This window comes from Narcine bancroftii, chromosome 2 (assembly GCF_036971445.1).
Source record: "Narcine bancroftii isolate sNarBan1 chromosome 2, sNarBan1.hap1, whole genome shotgun sequence".
NCBI lineage: Eukaryota > Metazoa > Chordata > Chondrichthyes > Torpediniformes > Narcinidae > Narcine > Narcine bancroftii.
Genome location: NC_091470.1, coordinates 148,513,325 through 148,534,925, shown reverse-complemented (window position 1 = coordinate 148,534,925; position 21,601 = coordinate 148,513,325). Strand labels below are relative to the sequence as shown.

General features: G+C 41.0%; 1 protein-coding gene across 1 annotated transcript in view; it reads left to right on the top strand.

Annotated features, from left to right (window-relative positions):
• The first annotated feature begins 6,025 nt into the window (after nt 1–6,025).
• ttc34 (tetratricopeptide repeat domain 34) overlaps nt 6,026–21,601 on the top strand; it is a 42,921-nt gene continuing 27,345 nt past the window's right edge. Inside the window, exon 1 of the mRNA XM_069915303.1 lies at nt 6,026–6,164. Within this exon, the coding sequence (XP_069771404.1) occupies nt 6,097–6,164 (68 nt within the window). The 5' untranslated portion in view covers nt 6,026–6,096. The remainder of the gene's footprint in view (nt 6,165–21,601) is intronic.

The following is a 21,601-nucleotide window of genomic DNA, read 5'->3' as shown; positions in this document are numbered from 1 at the left end:
GTAAACCTTCTCTGCACTCTCTCCACTCTGTTTATATCCTTCCTATAATTAGGCGACCAGAACTGCACACAGAACTCCAAATTAGGCCGCACCAACGTCTTATACAGTCTCAACATCACCTCCCAACTCCTATATTCCATGCAATGATTGATAAAGGCCAGCATACTAAAAGCCTTCTTCACCACCCTATTCACGCGAGTTTCTACCTTCAGGGAACGATGTACCGTTACTCCTAAATCTTTCTGCTCTTCTGTATTCATCAATGCTCTCCCATTTACCACGTATGTCCTGTTCTGATTCTTCTTACCAAAATGAAGCACCTCACAATTATCAGCATTAAATTCCACCTGCCATTTTTCAGCCCACGTTTCTAAGCAGCCCAAATCCCTCTGCAATCCTTGAAAACCTTCTTCATTATCCACTATTCCACCTATCTTAGTATCGTCTGCATATTTACTAATCCAATTTACCACCCCATCATCTAGATCATTAATGTATATAATGAACAACAATGGGCCCAATACAGATCCTTGAGGCACACCACTGGTCACCGGCCTCCAACCTGACAGACAATTATCCACTACCACTCTCTGGCCTCTCCCTTTCAGCCAATGTTCAATCCATTTGACTATCTCAAAATTTATACCTAAAGACTGCACCTTCTTAACTAACCTTCCATGTGGTACCTTATCGAAGGCCTTACTGAAGTCCATATAGACAACATCCACTGCGCTACCCTCATCCACATTCCTAGTCACCTCTTCAAAAAATTCAATCAGATTGGTCAAATATGACCTTCCTCCCACAAATCCATGTTGAGTGCTCCTGATCAGACCCTGTCTATCCAGATGTTTATAAGTACTATCTCTAAGAATTTTCTCCATTAATTTACCTACCACAGACGTCAAACTTACAGGCCGATAGTTGCCAGGCTTCCTCCTTGAACCCTTTTTAAATAACGGAACCACATGCACAATGCGCCAATCCTCCGGCACTATCCCCATATCTAATGACATTTGGAAAATTACCGCCAGAGCCTCTGCTATTTCCTCCTTCACTTCTCTCAATGTCCTGTGGACATCGTTGGGCCCTTACACGTTTCCCAGGGCAACTGTTACCTGTTTATGGTGGTGGACCTCACCACTCACTGGCCCGATGCAATCCAGATGCCAGACGCCTCCACTGACTCCTGCTCCCGACCCCTGTTCCATGGTTGGGTTGCCCACTTCGTCGTCCCGGCTCACCTCACCAGTGATCGGGGTGCACAGTTCACATTTGCACTCTGAGCACAGCTCGCCAAAAGATTGGGGATACAGCTACACTGCACCATGGCCTACCACCCGCAGGGCAATAGGCTGGCCGAATGTCTGCACTGCCACCTTAAGTTGGCGCTCATGGCCCACCTCACTGGTCCTGACAGGACAGACAAACTGCCTTGGGTGCTCCTGGGCATCTGCTCCACTCCCAAGGAAGATCTGTAGGCATCATCAGCTGAGCTGGTCTACGGTGTGCCATTGGCACTACCTGGTGAGATCGTCAATGCACATCACAATCCCCGGCAGACACCACACGAACTATTTCCTCACCTCAGGGCACGCTTGAACTCCTTCGAACCCCCACTGCCACCCAGGCATGGCACCCGCCCGCCTCACGTTCTTGACGAGCTGCTTTCTGTGCAGTTCATTTTTGTTTAGTGAGTCCCGACCGCGGTACCTCTGCAGCGACCATACGAGGGGTTGTATAGGGTTATACAGCGTTCTGTCACGACATTCACGCTGGACTTGGGTGGCAGGCATGAGCTGTTTACGCCCAGCAAAAAAGGATATTGGCGCCGATTCTGGGGGGTGGGGGTGTGCTGTATCGCGGCTCACCACAAGGAAGGCGAACCGTTTGTAAACCATGCGGAAGGGCAGCCGATGGCATCATTGGGAGTTTCCCTTCCTTCCAGCTCGGGACTCTGAAACTCACGCTTGGGGACCATGTGATGCCCGGGTGACATCAGCGTCCTCCAGCGCAGTTCTCAGCCAGGTCCGGGCTGGGAGTATAAGTGCAGCCCAGCAGCCTGCAATAAACCAGTCTGTTCACTGAGCTCAACCCGTCTGGTTGTGTGTGTTATTGCAGGAGCAGAGTAGCTGCCGCTACATTACATGCAATTTATTTAAAGAACGTTGTGTGTCTATTGCCATTAGAAAAAAATGCCCAACTTGTCCCAATCGGAGCACCTTCAAAACTGCCAAAATTAAAATGCAAACGTGCATTTAAAATCAGAGATTAGGTTTCATCATTTGTTTTTATTTGCACAATCAGTGTCAGAATATAGTAAAAACAATGCTGGAGAAACTCAGCTGGTCAAACAGTGTCCTTTATATTAGCAACAGTAAAATATAAATATACACACACACACACACACACACACACACACACACACACACACACACAGGAACAGGAGAGTACATTATGTGTGACAGAATAATCTTGCAATTAACTTTTCACTTGTCATTGTGCAAATGAATCTTTCTTCAAACAATAAATTCAATGGACATGAAGTATGCTGACAACTTTCATTCACTGTTAAGAACATATTTGTCAGAGCAACGCTGTTACAGTGCTAGCGATTCAGTTCTGAATCAGCGTAGTCTGTAAGGAGTTTGTATGTTTTCCCTGTATGTGTGTTTCTTCCAGGTGCTCCAGTTTCCTCACACATTACAAAAGGGTATGTTTGGGTGGTGCGGACTCATGGGCCTGAAGGGGTTGTTACCAATCTCTATCTCTAAATTAAAAAAGATTAAATATTAATTGTCTAACTTTGAGGGGAGCATTTGCTTGCTAATCCTATTGTCTCAGACAGGTCTCCTAAATTTATGGGTTTCGTATGTTAATTCACCACACAAGTTAATGTACAGAATGCGTATGGAAGGTTAAATTTGTCAAGATAAACTGCTCATATAATATAGCATATTAAGTTAATTGTGTTTAAAAATGGATTAAAAGAGAATGATTAGAATAATTAATCAAGGACGAACTTTGAACCAAGGGTGTAACTTTTTTTTGTGAGTCTCTGACTCCGTTCGGTCCCCATGTGCACTTCTGAAGAAATTTTTTATGTCATTGAGTGTTTGCAGAACATTAAGACCAATACTCGGTTCCTCAATTTCCCCTATAACCCTCCCACAGCTCCATTACATTGGGAAAGTATCTTTGTATATTATTTGCAAAGATGGTGGGTTTGAAGTAATCAGCAACATGTTAACTTTCAGATGAGAACATAAAGGTTCCATTATTGTCATGTAATACTATATTCAGAATGTATCATACATGAAATTCTTTAACTTTTGGCTCGTGTAAGGCAGACAGTCGACAGAGAGCAACTTTCACAGAAACCTACAGCATCTGATGTTTCAAGGACGTCTCCTTCCAAGTATCGACCAGTCCTGTGCCTGCTTAGCTTCAGAGTTCGGACAATCCCAGGCGTATTCAGGCTATTAGGTGCTGTTATGACCAAACTATAGGGGTAACAAGCAATCCACCACTCAAGATTCAAAATGTCAAGAAGTGGTATGCATCCTTTGCAAACATTGAAATTGTAGGGATTTTTCAGGAAAATAGTTGAGGGAAAATTGAGAAATGGAAGGGGTTGATCAGAACAGGATGGGGATTAACTAAGGACAATGACAGCTAGGATGGTTCTAAAGGCTAGGTGGTCAAAAACAATAACTCAGGCCCGAAACATCAGTACCTATCTTCCTCTTATGGATGCTGAGAGAGACACCCCTCCAACATTTGTTTGAATTAAATTAATGAAGGGCAATGCTCTTGGCTGCATGAGTTTTAAAGTCAATAGCAGGTGAGTGGTTATTAGTTTCATTTTGATGGCTTAACAATGAATAAAATAGAGCTGGTCTCCAACAGAGCAGCTATTTGCTGGTGGACCAAAATGCAGGCTTTGGTGAACACCATTAAGTGGGAAGGAGGGTGAGCCATGACGTTTTTTAATCCCTTGAGCCTGCCGATTCATTAGAGATGGTAATAATCTGTGTCATGCTCCTCTTGGGAGACAGAGAGAAAAATATTCAGAACTGCTGGAGGAACTCAGCCAGTCTTGCAGCATCCATAGGAAGTCAATACTTTAGCATTTTGGGCCTGGGCCCTTCTTCAAGGTATAAGCAAAAAGCAGGCAGATATTTAATTAAAGAGAGAGAAAGGGGAAGAATGGAAGGGGAAGGAGTCCAGACCAACAGACAAAGGTGAGAATTTGGCTCAGTGAAAGGCAGTTGGGGGGGGGGGGAGTTGATGATAATGAAGGAAGATGAGGTGTTGTTTCTCCAATTTGTAGATGGTCTCGGTCTGGCAGTGCATGAGACCATGGACAGACATGTCAGCAAGGGAAAAGGACGGCTGATTGAAATGGGTGGCCACTCAGAGATCCCCGCTATCGTGGCGGACAGAGCCTGGGTGCTCAACAAAACGATCTGCCAATCTGCCTCCAGTCTCTCCGATGTCGTTTCCTGTTGGTTCCGTCTGCAGCAAGTGTCCGGCGATATGACAGTAAATAAAAATAAGTTGACCCCTGGTTTTAAAGTGTTATCTACTGTGTGGTTAATTAGAAGGAATCCAGACTTTCGCTGTATTTTTCGCAGACGCAGTGTTATTGTGGAGGATGCCAGCTCGGAATTGCCAGGATGTCTGACCAGGAACTGCACGGTCAACTCAGCGCAGATGGCAACCTGCATCTCGAGGGCGGTGAGGCGGCCAAAGCCACCGCTGCCACCTCCTCCACCGCAGAATTCCGTTGGCCCGCTAAGGCAACAGCCCACTTCCTCCAGTCTCTCAGAGATTTCGCGCTGGAGTGCCAGTTCTACCTGGGCGTACCCCCTCCCAGCCAGGGCGTACCCCCTCCCAGCCTGGGCGTACCCCCCCCCCCAGCCTGGGCGTATCCCCCCCCCCCCAGCCTGGGCGTACCCCCTCCCAGCCTGGACGTACCCCCTCCCAGCCTGGGCGTACCCCCTCCCAGCCTGGGCGTTCCCCCTCCCAGCTTGGGTACACCCCCTCCCCTCCCCCTCCTCAGTGCCCACTGAGGTGGCCGCTCGCTTCCTCTTGCGCTTGGACCCCCAACAACCTGATGGCCTCGGGGCTGGACGTGGAAAGGTTGCTGAGGAGCGGGCAACCCGACGAGGCGGTGAGCCGCTGCAACGACCTGCTCGATGCGCACCCGAGGCCTTGGCTAGGCCTGTTACTCACCAGGGCCCCATGGCGCCGGCACACGGCCAACGGCGTCGTGGACTCCCTACAGGCCTTTACCGAGTGCCATGAAGAAACCGTGGCGTTCCTGACCGCCAGGCAGAAGGCTCACCTGCCGCGCATCGACCATGCCTACCTCTCACTGCACGAAAAAAAAAATTCGTTTGCGACGACGACCGATCTCCGGACGACTGGCGCCATTTTCTAGTGGCCTCGTGACATCAGCGCTTCCGCCCAGCACGTGGCCCCCTGACGTCAGCGGATCCGTCGCGTGTGAGATGGAGATGGGTGAAGGCGAGGGACGCCCTGGGTCGGCAGATGACGCTTTGATGCGCCTTGGTCATCGCGAGCTCTCGGTGTCGGGCTTCCAGCCTCACGGTCCGGGCTCCGTCCCGCTTCATCACGGGCAATCGCCAAGCTCAGGTCGTCCAGGACTTGGCCTCGGCCTTCGAGAGTGACGCGGCCCTCGCCGGAGAAGCCTTCGAGCGGCTCTTCTCGCCGCCGTTGCTCTCCTTCAGCAGGCCCGGTGCTTTGTCGAGGGCCGGGTCGCCGCGTGCCGCCGGCCTGCTGAGGTTGCTGGGTGGCAAGCTTGACTTGGCCACTTTGGACTACATCACTGCCAGCAGGCTACGGTTGGACGAGACCGCGCTCTTCGTCAAGGCCGTGGAACCAGCGAGGCCTCCTGTACAGTGTTGCAAGAAGAGGGGGTGGGGGTGGGGGTGGGGGTGGGGGGGGGGGGGTGGAATCACGAGGAAGAAGCTGTGCAATCTTCTGTCAGGTGCCAGACTTTGTGAGAAGGTGGCGGAGTCAGGAGACCATGCCTGGACTAACAAAGAAAAGTAGTCCTTGCATTGAAACATGTTAAGACCATCTGAGGAGCAACACGATTTCTTTTGGACATCAATCCTTGAGGATGCAAGTTCAGAGTAATTTTGTAGCATATTAAGAAGACACGTTAAATCAATGAAAAACATTTGCTAAAATGTCAATCCATATTACCAATTGATCCTAAATCCCACAATTGGTTCACTCCCATTTCCTATTTTCTGATTTAATCATGTGTTGCTTCCAGTGTCCCATGTGAAGATCTATTAGGCATAAGAAATAGGAGCAGGAGTAGCTTACCTGCCTACAATGGTTGATCTGATGATAGGATCATCACCACCCTCCTGCCTTTTCCCAATAATCCCTTACTTCATTGAAATCTATCCAACCTTGTCTTAAATATATTTACTGAGGTAGCTTTCACTTCACTAGGCAGCGAATTCCACAGATTCGCCACCCTCTGGCAAAAGCAGTTCCTCCTCATCTCTAACCTAAATTTACTACTCTAAATCTTGAGACTATGTCCCCTACTTCTGGTCTCCCCAACCAACTGAAACAACTTACCTACTCAATCTTACTTGGGGCTTTCATAATTTTGTGTTTCTTATGTGATCCCCTCATTCTAAATTCCAGATGACTCAATCTCTCCTCATTGGCCAATCCCTTCATCTTTGGAATCCTGTGACTGCCTCCAAAGCCAGTACCCCATTCTTCAAGTAAGGAAACCAGAACTGTATTCAGTACTCCAGATGCAGTCTCATCTGTACTTTGTACAGTTGTAGCATAACCTCCCTGCTCTTTAATTCAATCACTCTAGTGATGAAGTCCAATCATTTACCTTCTTGATCGCCTGCATTTGTGATTCTGAGCAGTCCCAAGTCCTTCTGCATGTCAGCACGCTGCAATCGCATGCCATTTAAATAATATTCTCATCTTCCCCATTCTTCCTTCCAAAGTGGGTAACCTCACACTTGCCAACATTGTACTCCATCTGCCAGATCCTTCACCACTCACTTAACTTGCCAACATCTCTGCAGATTCTCCTTATCCTCTGCACAATTTGCTTTTCCACTCAAAAATGTGCTTTTCCGCTGCATTTGTATTTTACTGATATCTTTTCAAGCTTGCTTATTTTAAACATACTAAAGTCATATCCTTGATGTTCTGCATCCTTGAGACTTGAAGGATGTGGTTGCAGAAACTGTGAATATGTAGGTTGTAATCTTGCAGCATGGAAAACGTGCTTGCTAATAATTAAGACTTTTTACTTGCCTGTATTAGGCCCATACATATTCAGGCCCCCTCTCACCTATATAGTTAGTTTCTTAAAACTACCTGCCATTACCACTTTACTTTGGCTGCTCGTTTGATATGACCACCGCCCTGATTGAAGCACTGTACCTTCTAAATCCAATCTCGATAACTTGAGGTTATGCCTTGTCTTGGATTCTCCTGTTCGAGGAAACACACTGTCACTATTCACATGTGTATGCCCCTCATTATTTTGTAGAACTCAATAAGATCCCTTCTCAACCTCCTACATTCTAAGGAAAACAGGCCTAGTTTTAACAGTCCCATGCAATAACTTGTCATTTTTCCCTTATTCTGCCAGCAACTTTGTAAACCTCTAATGTACCCTTTTCATCTTTATAATATCCTTCTTGTAACTAATGAACTGCACGATATTTCAAATGCGGTCTTGTAGCGGCAGCTACATTGCTACTGAAAGAATACACAGCCAGACGGGTTGAGCTCAGTGAGCAGAAAATTGGTTTATTGCTGGCTGCTGGGCTGGACTTATACTCCCAACCTGGACCTGGATGAGAACTGCGCTGGGAGGGGTGCCGACGTCACTCGGGCTTCATGTGGTCCCCCAGCGCGGGCTTCTGAGCCTGGTGCTGAGAAAAAGGGGAAACCCCCCCGACAGTGCCATTTTGGCCGGCTGCCCCACCGCGTGGATTACAAGCGGGGCCGGTTAGCCTGCCTAGTGACATGCCTCCACAGTCTTGCCAATGTCTTCCATTACATCCCAATACTTGTATTCACTGCCCTGACTAATGAAGGCAAGTGTCCCAAATGCTTTCTTCACTGCTCTGTCTAACTTCTGCTGTCTTTAAAGAGCGATATACTTACAGTCCCAGGTCCCTCTACTCCATAACATTCTTCAGAGCATTGCCATTAATAGAGTAATTCTTGGCCTGGTTCAGTTTTCTCAAATGCAGCACCTCACCCTTCTCCAGTATAAACTTCCTCTGCCATTTCTTAGCCCAATTCTCCATCTGAACTATAATCCCTTCCAAACTCAGATAACCATCTTCCCTATCTACTGTAGCACATTCTTTGTGTCATCAGCAAACCTGCTCACCTTGCCACATCCTTGTTCAAATCATTTATGTATGTTACAAATACATGGATCCTAGTGCTAAACATGGAAGCACTGCACTGATCACAATCCTCCAGTCTGGAAAAACTCCCCTCTACATCCACTTTCTGACTTTGAAACTCAGCCAAGTTTTTCCTTGGGATTTTTCCTATCCCTTTTGCCTCTATGACAACCTGCCCTGTGTGACCTTAACAAACACTTTAGTAAATCCATGAAAATAACATCATCTGCCTTTCCCTTGCCTACCCTCTTTACCACCTCTTTGAGAAATTCTATCAAATTTGTGAGACACTATTTCCCATGACCAAATCCATGATGGCTCTTAATTTTCCCCAGGTCTTCCAAATGTTAATATTTTCTATGATCACCAGATCTTTGTTTTTACTACAATCATTGTGTCTGCAGATTTGTGTGTTCCTTTCCTCTCCTGTAGTTTCCCTACCATTAGCATCAAACTTATATGCCTGTTGTCACCCACTTTATCCTTGCAACCCTTTTTAAACAGCACCATGTTTGCTATCCTCCATTTTCTCTGGAATTTTTGTCCTCTGTGATGAGTTAAAATGTCTATCAAGGCCCAAACTATTTCTGTCTTCCCATAATGTTCTTGGATGCACCTGCTCTGGATGTGGAGATATATTTCCTTGATATAATCTACAACTGCTAACAGCTCCTCATTAATAATATAGATATGCCAGCCATTCTCAGTGGGGGTCCACTCATATTTAAAGGGTGGGGGGTGTCCATGGACTGAATTATAATTTTTTTTATGTTTTATGTAGTCAGTAGGAGGGAAGTACGGAAGAAACCAACTAAACTTGACTGCTTCACAGGGAAGGGTGTCCATAAATTTTGAACAGCATCCTCAAGGGGCTTTAGCCAAAAAAAATTGAGAATGGCTGCCCTCGTTTCTCTTTAGTTATATTCCTCACCTTCCACTGCTGCTTATGCTGCTCCACAGTAAACATGATCATAAAATATTCCGCATCTCCTCTCAAACCCTCTCCTCATTCCCCTCTTTACTATGCCCTGACATTACTTGTACTCACATGATTCCTTTTGAACCTGTATCTGATATATACTACTTATTTTTCTTTTTGATCTGTGCCTCTATTTCTTGTTTAGCACATTTTCTTTACCTTGCTATTCCTGCCATTTACTTGTTCCCTGGGAACATATTCGTCCTGTACTTGTCATATTGTGAAACACCTCGTATTTGGCAGTCATGCTCTTGCTCTCTATCATTTGCATCCAGTGAACTATTGCCAACACCGCCAAATCACAGATAGTGTTGTCCTTTTCCATAACATTTTTTCCTTTAGTGAATTTTTAGAATTTTTGAGAGAGTGTACTAGGTACTGCTTTTCCAGTGCTATGAGATGCCTTCTGTAGATAGTCCAGCAAGTGGTTCTCAATTTTTTATCTTTCCACTCACATACCACTTTAAGTATTCCCTATGCCATAGATAGCTGTCTCTGAGTGGAAAGAGAAAGGCTGAGGACCACTGGTCCAGACCATTTACAAAGGCAGGGATTACTGTTGCCCAGTAGACCATGAGTTTTTGTTTTCATAGTCATACAGCATGAAAGCTAGCTTTTTGGCCCATTATCCATGCTGACAATCCATCACTTAGCTGCATTAATCCTGTTTTTCTTCTTAAATCCCCATTAACTGCTCTGTTTCTCCACCCTGTAACAATTCCTCTGCCACCCATCTATACCAAAGGCAATTTATAGAAGCCAATTAAATGACTAGCCAGTATACCTGACACGTGGGTGAAAACTGGAGCACCTGGGAGAAACTTGCATGGTGGCAAGGGGAATGTGCAAACTCAACACAGATAAGTCTGAAATAGGGATTGAATCAGAAATCAGGTCAAAGATCCTAATATTCATATTCCCTTTTCTTTTGATTAGAGGATTAATTCATTGCTGTACAAAGTAGTATGCATGCCTTTGGAGCATATTTGTATTTGTAGGATGTATAGTGGAAATGGCAAACTAACAAATCCAACTTGAGAGTAATAGGTCTTTTTTGGATTGGTAGTCAGTATCCCATGGGATTGTCACAGGAATTTGCACTAAGACTCAACTACTTAGAATATGAATTATTTGGATGAAGGGACCCACTGTATTGTGGTCAGAGATGCTTAATGATATAAAGGACAACCACCACTTTCAGATTCCTTTGTACCACACGATATTTTTAATCACACTGCATTTTGACTATCTGCTTTTAAATTATTTTCATTTCAAAATGCATTTAAAATTCAATATTTCCCATATCTTCCAACTTCTTTCCCAAACCCATCTATCATCAGTACTTGGGACATTCATCCAAGTCATTAATATATTGATTGGGTTTTTCCCCTCTTTCCCTTGCAGGATGAGAATTTAAACAAAGTGGACTCTTGACTTTTTTGAATCCTGAATAAAGTGTGTAGTATAACGAGTCTCTGAAAGCATGTACAGAGTCTCCTTTATATGTATTATTACTTCTTGGGGAATAGCTACTTAATATTGATAGTTCTGTAGTGTTTTCCATTCATCAAGCCTTAGCTGCTGAGAGGGTACAGAATATATCCCAATTATTTACTACCCAATTAAAAGGAAAAAATTTCAAGATTATTTCTGTGAAAATTGTTTTTTTTTAATATCATATCAACCAAAATATATACAAACGTTTCTCATTAAATGTACACAGTGGCATTTTCTCCCTTTTTTCCTCCCTACCTTCCCTCCCCCCTCCAAAACCAATAAATATTCAACATATACAATACAATATAACCATTAAACAATGACATCACACAATGAAAAATAAACAAGAAGAACGTGTCATCTACTTTTACACACTGGATCAAGTCATTTTGTCTTCTTATCATTTTAGGGGGTGGAGGTCTGAGGCAAGCCCTCTCTGTTATGTTCCATGTATGGTTCTCAAATTTGTTCAAATAATGTGACTTTATTTTTTAAATTATATGTTATTTTTACCAATGGAATACATTGATTCATTTCCATGTACCATTGCTATATTCTCATGCTCTCTTCCATTTTCCAAGTTGACGTTATACATTTTTTTGCTACTGCTAAGGCTATTATAATAAATCTTTTTTGCACTTTATCCAATTTGAGGCCTAATTCGTTACTTCTTATATTACTTAGAAGAAAGATCTTTTGTTTTTTTATGTTATTTTTTGTGATTTTATTTAATATCTGATTTAGATATTCCCAAAACTTTTTCACTTTCTCACATGCCCAAATTGCATGTACCGTTGCTCCCATTTCCTTCTTACAGTGAAAACATCTATCTGATAATGTTGGATCCCATTTTTTTAACTTTTGGGGCGTGATATATAACCTGCGTAACCAATTATACTGTATCTTGCGTTACCTTGTGTTTATTGTATTCTTCTTAGTTCCACAACATAACTTTTCCCATGTTTCATTTTTTATCTTTATGTTTAAATCCTTTTCCCACTTTTGTTTGGGCTTATAGCTTATTTCATCATTTTCCTTATCTTGCATCTTAATGTATATGTTCATTATAAATCTTTGAATTATCATTGTGTCTGTAATCACATATTCAAAGCTGCTTCCTTCTGGTAATCTCAGTCTGTTACCCAATTTATCCTTTAAATAAGCTTTCAGTTGATGATATGCAAACATTGTACCATGAGTTATTCCATATTTGTATTACAACTGTTCAAATGTTAATAAATTATTTCCCAAAAAACAATTTTCTATTCTTTTAATTCCTTTTCTCTCCCATTCTCTAAAGGAAAAGTTATCTATTGTAAAAGGGATTAGCGGATTTTGCATCAATAGTAATTTTGGTATTTGGTCCTTCGTTTTTTTCCTTTCTAAGTGAATTTTCTTCCATATATTGAGTAAATGATGCAGTACTGATGAGCTTTTATATTGTACCAGCTTTTCATCCCACTTATAAAGTATATGTTCCAGTACCTTCTCCCCCATTTTATCTAGCTCTATCTTAGTCCAGTCTGGTTTTTCCCTTGTCGGGTAAAAATCTGATAAATACCTTAATTGTGCTGCTCTATAATAATTTTTAAAGTTTGGTAACTGCAAACCACCTTGGTTGTACCTCTCTGTTAATTTATCTAACGCTATCCTTGGTTTTTTTCCCTTTCCACAAGAATTTCCTTGTTATTCTCTTTAGTTCATTAAAGAATTTCTCTGTTAAGGGGATTGGCATCAATTGAAATAAGTATTGTATCCTTGGGAAGACATTAATTTTAATGCAATTTACCCTCCCTATCAACATTAGCGGTAATTCTTTCCAATGTTCTAAGTCTTCCTGCAATTTATTTATTAGTGGCTGATAATTTAATTTGTACAGGTGGCTTAAGTTATTACCTAACCTAATACCTAGGTATCGGATTGCTTGCGTTTGCCATTTAAATGGTGATACTTTTATAAATTCTTTATAATCCACGTTACTCATTGGCATCACTTCACTTTTATTTGCGTTGATCTTGTACCCCGATATTTCTCCATACTCCTTCAATTTCGCATGTAATTCTTTTATTGATATTTCTGCTTCTGTTAAGTATACTATGATGTCATCTGCAAATAAACTGATTTTATACTCCTCCTTTATTTCTATCCCTTTTATTTTCTGTTCTTATCAGTTCTGCCAATGGTTCTATTGCTAAAGTGAACAGTGGACATCCAGGCCTAGTTGACTACTTAATTTAAATTGGTTCGATATATATCCATTTACTGTTACCTTCACCAATGGTCCATTATATAATGCTTTAATCCAATTAATATATTTTTCTGGTAGATTGAACCTCTGTAATACTTTAACAAATAATTCCATTCTACTCTGTCAAAGGCTTTTTCTGCGTCTAAAGCAACAGCCACTGTTGGCTTCATATTTCCTTGAACTGCATGAATTAGATTAATAAATTTACAGACATTATCTGCTGTTCGACTTTTCTTAATAAATCCAGTTTGATCTTGTTTTACTATTTTTGGTACACAATCGGCCAATCTGTTTGCTAATAATTTTGCTATTATCTTGTAATCTGAATTAAGTAGAGATATTGGTCTATATGATGCTGGTGTTAGTGGATCCTTCCCCGTCTTTGGTATTACTGTAATTATTGCTGACTTACATGAATCTGGCAAGTTTTGTGTTTCTTCTATCATCTATCTAGTCTTCCAGGAAAGGAGGAATTAATAACGCTTTAAACATTTTATAGAATTCAGATGCACAAAAAAGATTTGTTAAGATAGCCCTAGCCGTAGCAAAAAAATGTATTATGTCAACCTGGAAATTGGAAGATAATTTGAAAATACAACAATGGTATATAGAAATGAATAAATGTATTCCATTAGAAAAAATAACATATAGTTTAAGAAATAATATTGAAATATTCGAACAAGTATGGGAGCCTTACATTAAATACAATAGCGAAAACCTACCGGGAACAAACATTACCTAAGTTGATGGAAGGAGAAGAAAAGAAAAGAATGGACTCAGTAGAATTTCTAATGTATTTTTGTTGAATGACAACATTGTCTGACTGACTTAATGCAACCTAGATTGTATACCTAAAATGGATGAGAGGGGGGGGGGGTGGGGGGGTAGCTTGGGAGGAGGGAGGGGGGGGGAGAAAAAGTCACTGTATATGTGTGAAAATGAAAAAGTGAATATCATGGCTAACGTGCTTTATGGTGTGAAAAATAAAAAATTTTAAAAAAAACATTTTATAGAATTCTATTGGGAATCCATCCTCTCCAGGCATTTTATTGTTCGACAGATTTTTTAATATATCCTGTACTTTCTCTATTTCAAATGGTTTTATCAGTTTGTTTTGTTCCTCTTCTTGCAACTTCAGCTGTTCAATTTTAGCTAAAAACTCTTTTATTTTATCATCTTTCCCCTCGTTCTCATTTTGGTATAATTGTTCATAAAATTCCTTAAAGTTCTCATTAATCTCTATTGGATTATATGTAATTTGTTTTTCCTTTTTCCTTGATGCCAATACAGTTCTTTCAGCTTGTTCTGTTTTAAGTTGCCAGGTTAATATTTTATGTGTTTTTACTCCTAGTTCGTAATACTTTTGCTTTATTTTCATTATGTTCTTCTCCACCTTATACGTTTGAAATGTTTCGTATTTTATTTTTTTGTCTGCCAATTCTCTCCTTTTTGTTATATCATTCCTTTTTACTAGTTCCTTTTCTGTACTTACTATCTCCCTTTCCAACTGCTCTATTTCCCATTGTAGTCCTTTTTCATCTTAGTTGCATAACTTATTATCTGCCCTCTAATGAAGGCTTTCATTGCATCCCATATAATAAATTTGTATTTCACTGATTCTGTATTTATTTCAAAATATGTTGCAATTTGACGTTCAATAAACTCTCTAAATTCCTGCCTTTTAAGTAGCATGGAGTTTAACCTCCATCTATATGTTTTTGGTGGGATGTCCTCCAGTTCTATTGATAATAACAGGGGTGAATGATCAGATAGTAATCTGAATATTTAGTAATATTCAGTTTTCCAAACTCTCCCTTAAACAAAAACATATTAACCCTTGAGTATGTTTTATGCCTACTCGAATAATATGAGTAATCCTTCTCTCTTGGGTGCTGCCTCCTCCATATAATCATAAGTTTCATTTCCTGCATTGATTTAACCATAAATTTGGCCACTTTATTCTTTTTGCTAGTATTTTGTCCAGTTTTATCCAACATTGGATCCAAATTAAGGTTAAAATCCCCTCCTATCAATATATATCCTTGTGTATCTACAATCTTCAAAAAAAATCTTGCATAAACTTTTGATCTTCTTCATTAGGTGCATATATATTGAGCAAATTCCAAAATTCTGAATATATCTGACTCTTTATCATTACATACCTCCCTGCTGGATCTATTATTTCCTCCTCTATTTTGATTGGTACATTTTTATTAATTAATATGGCTACACCTCTAGCTTTTGAATTATATGATGCTGCCGCTATATGCCCTACCCAGTCTCTCTTTAATTTGTTATGTTCCACTTCAGTTAGATGCGTTTTCTGCGCAAATGCTATATCTACTTTTTTCTTTCTTCAGTAAATTTAATAGCCTCTTCCATTTAATTTGGTTATGTATTCCATTAATGTTTATAGTCATATAGTTCAACATGGCCATCTAATATCCTGTTTACACCTCATTTCCACTCCCTCACCACCACCATCCCCCGTTTCCTCATTTTCATCTCTCAATTTTCCCTTTTTAAACTCAATGTATGACAACACATTTAAAACATAAAATACTTCAACAACTCCCACATTCAATATTCCCTTAACCCCAAATATCCACCCCCCTCTCTGAGTTGTCCCTTATCCCTTGCCAGGCAACCACAACTCCCCTTTCCATTTGGATTGCAAACCTGCTCGCAAGCATCAACTGATTTTGCAGTGATGGTTATTCTCTCCCCCCAACCCCCCCAGAAAACACTTTTTTAAACATATGTAACAAATTTCTCGCTTTTTTTCCCCCTTCCTTCCTTTCTTCCCTTCTCTTTTCCTTCTTTAGTTCTTACATGTACATTATTTTCACATCTTTATATATATTTTATTGTCATTCTTCATTCTTGTTACATCTCTCCTTCTGTCCTGCAAGCGTTCTGCAAATTCTTGTGCTTCCTCAGGATCCGAGAACAGTCTGTTTTACTTCCCAGGGATAAATATTTTAAGCACAACTGGATGTCTTAACATAAATTTATAACCTTTTTTTCTATAGGATTGATTTTACTGTATTAAACTCCTTCCTCTTCTTTAAGAGTTCAAAACTTATGTCTGGGTAAAAAAATATTTTTTGACCCTTGTATTCCGATGGCTTATTGTCTTCTCTAATTTTATTTCTTGCCCGCTCCCATATATTTTCTCTTGTCGTATATCTCAAAAATTTTACTAAAATGGATCTTGGTTTTTGTGTGTCTGTGGTTTCGGAGCTAGTGTTTTATGTGCCCTTCCTATTTCCATTCCTTCCTTCATTTCTGTTGTTCCCAGGACCTTTGAGATCCATTCTTTTATAAATTTCTTCATATCTGTGCCACCTTCATCTTCCTTTAGGCCCACTATTTTTATGTTGTTTCGCCTACTATAATTTTCCAACATCCATTTTCTGAGCTAACAACTCTTGTGGCTCTTTAATTTTTTTATCACTTTCTTCCAATTTTCCTCTTAAGAAATTTACTTCCATTTCTACAGCTGTTTCTCGTTCTTCCACATTTTCTATTCTTTTCCCTATTTCTGTCATGACCAGTTCTAATCTTTGCATTTTATCTTCTGTTCTTTTCATTTTTCTTTTAATTGCACTAAATTCTAATGACAACCATTCTTTTAATGCTCTCATTTGTTCTTGACAAAAAGCTTTATGTCTATTCTTTCCATCTGTTTTACCTTCCTTTTCTCTGTGAAGATCTTGGTCTGTACCTGTGTTTGTGTCTTCTTCTTTTCTTTGTATCTGTGTCTCTTCTGACTTTCCTGATGAGTTGCTTGTCTCACTTTGTCTGTCCTCTTCTTGCTTGGCCTCTTGCTGTTGGTCATCTTCTTCTGAGCTGCTCATCTGTTGAACCTCTTGCTGCTGCTCTTCTTTCACTCCCTCTCCTGTCGCTTTCCTCTTCTTCCAGCTGAGAGCCCTGGTGTCGGGCATCCCTCAGCTGGTCATGCTGTGGTTGCCCACTCCTCAGCTGAGCCTCCTTCCCGTTGGTGTTTTCCTTTTCCTTAGTTTGCGCACTGCGCACTTTTATTTGGCTCAGAGAACCATTTTTGCAGTCCAGCGGTCGGGGGTCGCGACTCTGCGGGGCTGTCACCAACCTTGGAGATCGGGCACTCTTCTCCACCACGGCTCCCTGTTCCTTCATGCAGGTAAGGCCTTCTCCTTTCTTTTCTGGCATCTTTTCTTTTTTTCCTGTTGTTTTTACTTTTTCCCTTCTTGGGTGCCATTTTCTCTTTTTTCTACAACTTTATCTTTTGTTTCTTATATTTTGTATTTATTGAACCTTGTTTTTTCTTCACTTTATTTCTTCTTTTCTGGAGAGGGCTGGTATTCCCCTTCCGGCCACTACTCCATCACCTAACTCCTCTGTGAAAATTGTATTTGTCCTTTCAACTAGTTAGGGTTCAGTCTTAAGAATTATAAATATTAATTTTCTGAATTTGAGGCAAGTCTAGTAAATATAAGGGCACAGTATAGAAATGCAATACATACTGTTGTATGATTTGAGTTTTAAAGAAAGAAAACTTAAGTACAAACATATTTTCTTTTTTCTTCCGAGAGATGCCTTTTAGGTATTCATAACTTGGCCTTGCTGCTGTTAGAGCTGGATCCTACAGAGGTTTCCTGAATTTTGTGTGCAGATATGCCAATAGGGCCGAGGTCTCTATATTGGATATCCTATGCCAGGCGGGACGGAGCAATGAGAGAAACTTTAATAGGTTCTACAATAAACCTTAAACTCAAAGGGGCTGAGTTTCACAGCTTCCATCCTACATGTGGCGGATTGAATAAGACCGCGGGAAGGGGACCCATTGAACTGATTATGGTCTGTCGGATCAGCTGAAGGGGATAAGCCACTGAGCTACAAACTCAAGTTGGCAAACCAATGTACATTGCAGAGAATAATGAGTTAAATGAGCACTTACCTGTACAAAGTTTGATTATTATTCGAGCAAAGGGAGTAGGTGAGTCAATGTGCCCACCTCTCCTCTCTTTTTTTCTTGTTCATGGATAAAAATGTTTTGGTTGCAATAAACATGTTTAGTCAGGTTCACGTTATGGTTGGTTCATTTAATTTAGCGCATTTAAGTTCAGTGACTTCTCCCTTCTGGACTGTAAAGGAATGGCTGCGCATGCGTGGATGGGATCTCGCATTGACTCACTAACTCCCATTGCTTGAAGAATAATCATCAAACTTTGCACAGGTAAGTGTTCGTTTAACTCTTAAATATGAAAGAAAAGGTATACAAAGTTGCAAAATTTAGTGGCAGGCCAGATCATTTGAAAAATTTTAGAAACCAGCAAAAGATTATTTGTTTTTAAACTATAAAAGCAAAATATTGAAAGTAAACTAGCCAGATTTTCAAAAATGTAACAAGAGCTTTTGTATGTAAAAAAAGAAAAACGCTAGCCAAGTAACTGCTAGTTCCTTAGAAAAGGAAATATTTTGGATTCTTTGTGGTTTGAAGCATCCTAATAATAGAATCCAAGAGAAGGGATGTAGAAGGGAGAGAGCAATTTTTTTTAATTGGAGAAAAATGCAAACTTGAAACAAATATTGCTCTTGGACCTGATGGTTTTATATCATGATCTCAAGATAATTCTGAATTTAATTGTTGAGGAAGTAGTTGCCTCACAGCAATTTTGCTTATATATTCCCAAGAGTTGTAGAGCATGGGAACAGGCCCTTTTAGCTCATCATGTCTGCCTTGTCTTCCCCTCGACTTCTACTGCTAACTTGATTGTGGGGCATTTGACTTGCTTTGTCTTTGGGATTTGAGAGGAAACCTGTTGCTACTGGAAGACCATGCAAACTTCATAGAGGCAGCGCTGAAGGCTAGTATGAATTCCCAATTTCTGGAGTTATGAGACAGCAGCTCTGAGGAAGATAACTGAGCTGTCCCTGAAGTTTTTCTGCTCTCCATGAGAGTGGATTTCCTCCAAGTGGTCGTGTTTACTCTTGCATCTTAAAGATTCAGAATTATTTTGTTGTCATGTAATAAAACAAAAAATATATTATTACACAAAGTTTCTATTAATATGCTAAAGGTAGACAAAATATCACCATTAGTGCTGCCTGGTGCCCCTTACAGTAGGAGAAAGAGAAGCAAAAGAGAGTCCCTTCAGAGTCAGAGTGTCCGTGGATTCGCCTCTAGTGCTCCCTCAACCTCTGCAGCCACAGACACCTATTCTTTCCATTGCCAATGCACATTTTAGATCCAAACCTCCAATAGATCAGGCAATCTTCAGTGCCCGAACCTCTCCATTCCCTCACTTAGTTTCCATGAGCCAATCTTCAGCAGCCTGTAGTCTTTGTGGGTCCTTCAGATGCTGAGCCCCTTACTGTTATGCTGCTGTAGCCACTGTCTCCTCCTCAATGGGGGGTGTTTCTCTCAGTTTCTGGTCATCTGAGCCAGTTCGCTGCTCCTCAAGAGATTGTAACTCCTTGGCCTCTGCCAGCACAGACACTGCCATGTTGGACACAGACCCCCACAGTTGCAGGATTTTAAATAAAAACACCGTTGGTTCCTTTAACAGGCCATAAAGTCTATACGAAGCCATCAGCATTGGGACCAGGCGGTTGGATTCTGCAAAGGTGTACTGTGTCTCTGCTCCCTGCTTTCCCGGGTAGGCACCAGTTGTAGCGATGCCTTTACAGCAACTCCGGCAGCACCACCATTTTTACTAAATGTGCTAGTTGATAGGTTCATTGGCAACCACAAATTGCCCCTTGTGTAGGTGACTTGTTGGAGAATTGGGAGAGCATGTGAGAAAGAGAGGTTTCCAAGAAATGGGGGGTGGAGGGAAAGAGATTTGATGACAATTGACATACTCTGTGGGCCAAATAACTTCCTTGTACGTCATTCTGAAATGTTGGTAAACTACTGTAAAGTATAGACCATGTTTAAGAAAAGAAAAACCAATGCAAAGGAATTGATATTGGAAAAACAGGCAGAATAGAATGAAGTTTTCAGTGGAAGCAGTAGAGCAAGAGGTACAGCTCCCCTTTTTGAGTTATGCACAAGTGCTCGAAGCAGCACCAATTCAGACATGAATAGGACTGATATAAGAACTGTTCCATGTAGGTCAAAGCATGTTGTGAAGGTAATACATCCGTGTAAGGATAGAGAGGTTATGTATATGAATAAAATTTTGACAGAAGGAATACCATATAGGGAACTGTGATCTTAATGGAAAGAGATTAAAGAATATTGCTGTACATCAGGATCTAGGGATTCTTGGTCCTGAAACACAAGGTTAGAAAATATATCAATTGGGAAAGAAAATGGAATTTTACCATAGTTGTTGATGAGACTGAACCTGTAGTGTACATTTTTGGTCTTATTTAAGGTAGATGTGTACTTGAAACAATGCAAAGGAGGTTTATTCGGTTGATTTCTGGGATGAGGCGTAATGGAGAGACAGTTGAAAAATAATTAAGTACTTGGCTCAGGTTGAGTTCAGATTGGCTTTAGTTGCATCAGACTACTAAGCTTTAACTTCATTCCTGAACAGTTTCTATTTTTTGTTAATTCTTTGGCCACAGGGTGGCACCAAATATCTGGTAACTTCTTCAGTCAGTGGGAAATATTGGCAAAAGATTTGGATGAAGCTGGTCTGGTATCTATTTGATGCCATATTCTCTCTTCCTTTGGATCTATTTACCTGAATCTGGATTGCTGATTTTGCGTGCCTTGAAGTCATGAAACGTGCCTATCAGTAGATCATTCAATGGAATGGCATGGGAAGGTCAGTCAAGCCATGATGGTGAATACCTGACAGAACCCTCCCCCCCCACCCCCCCGACACAATCACCCCAACTCCAGATTTTGCAGGCTGACACAGCTGTCCAGGCTGTATCCGGCACCTACAGGGATTGCAGATGCTAGATATAAGAATTTTACAGTTCCTTGAGATACACTCTTACAATGTCTAACTAATACACCTGCATTAAGAAAAACAGTTTAAAATAAAAGGAAGTGTAAGGTAAAAGATGAGCAAAGTGTAAAGTAATTTGGAGCAGAAAAAAATCAGTATTGTTATCCATAATTATGTAAAGTTCACTTTAATCAGGTAATTCCTGTAATTTACAAAATTTAAATTTGAAGTCCGGTCAACAGCATTGGACCAACCACTCCCCTCATCATGCCGCTGTTATAATTACCCCCACCATACCTCATACTAATAAAGATAAAGACCTACTAGGCAGGGATAGGAGACACTTTGGGAGGTTACCCCAGTGGCATCAGCTAGCTTTTCATTATGGGTAATGCCATTTTATCAAACAACTTTATTCAAACAGCTGCTGTGGTTGGGGCATGACCACGGTGCTCCTCTTGCTGAATGATTGCTCCCATCTTTGCCAAAAAGCTGGGTGTTGCTTCAGAAACATTTACTTCTATAATTTTAAACTTTC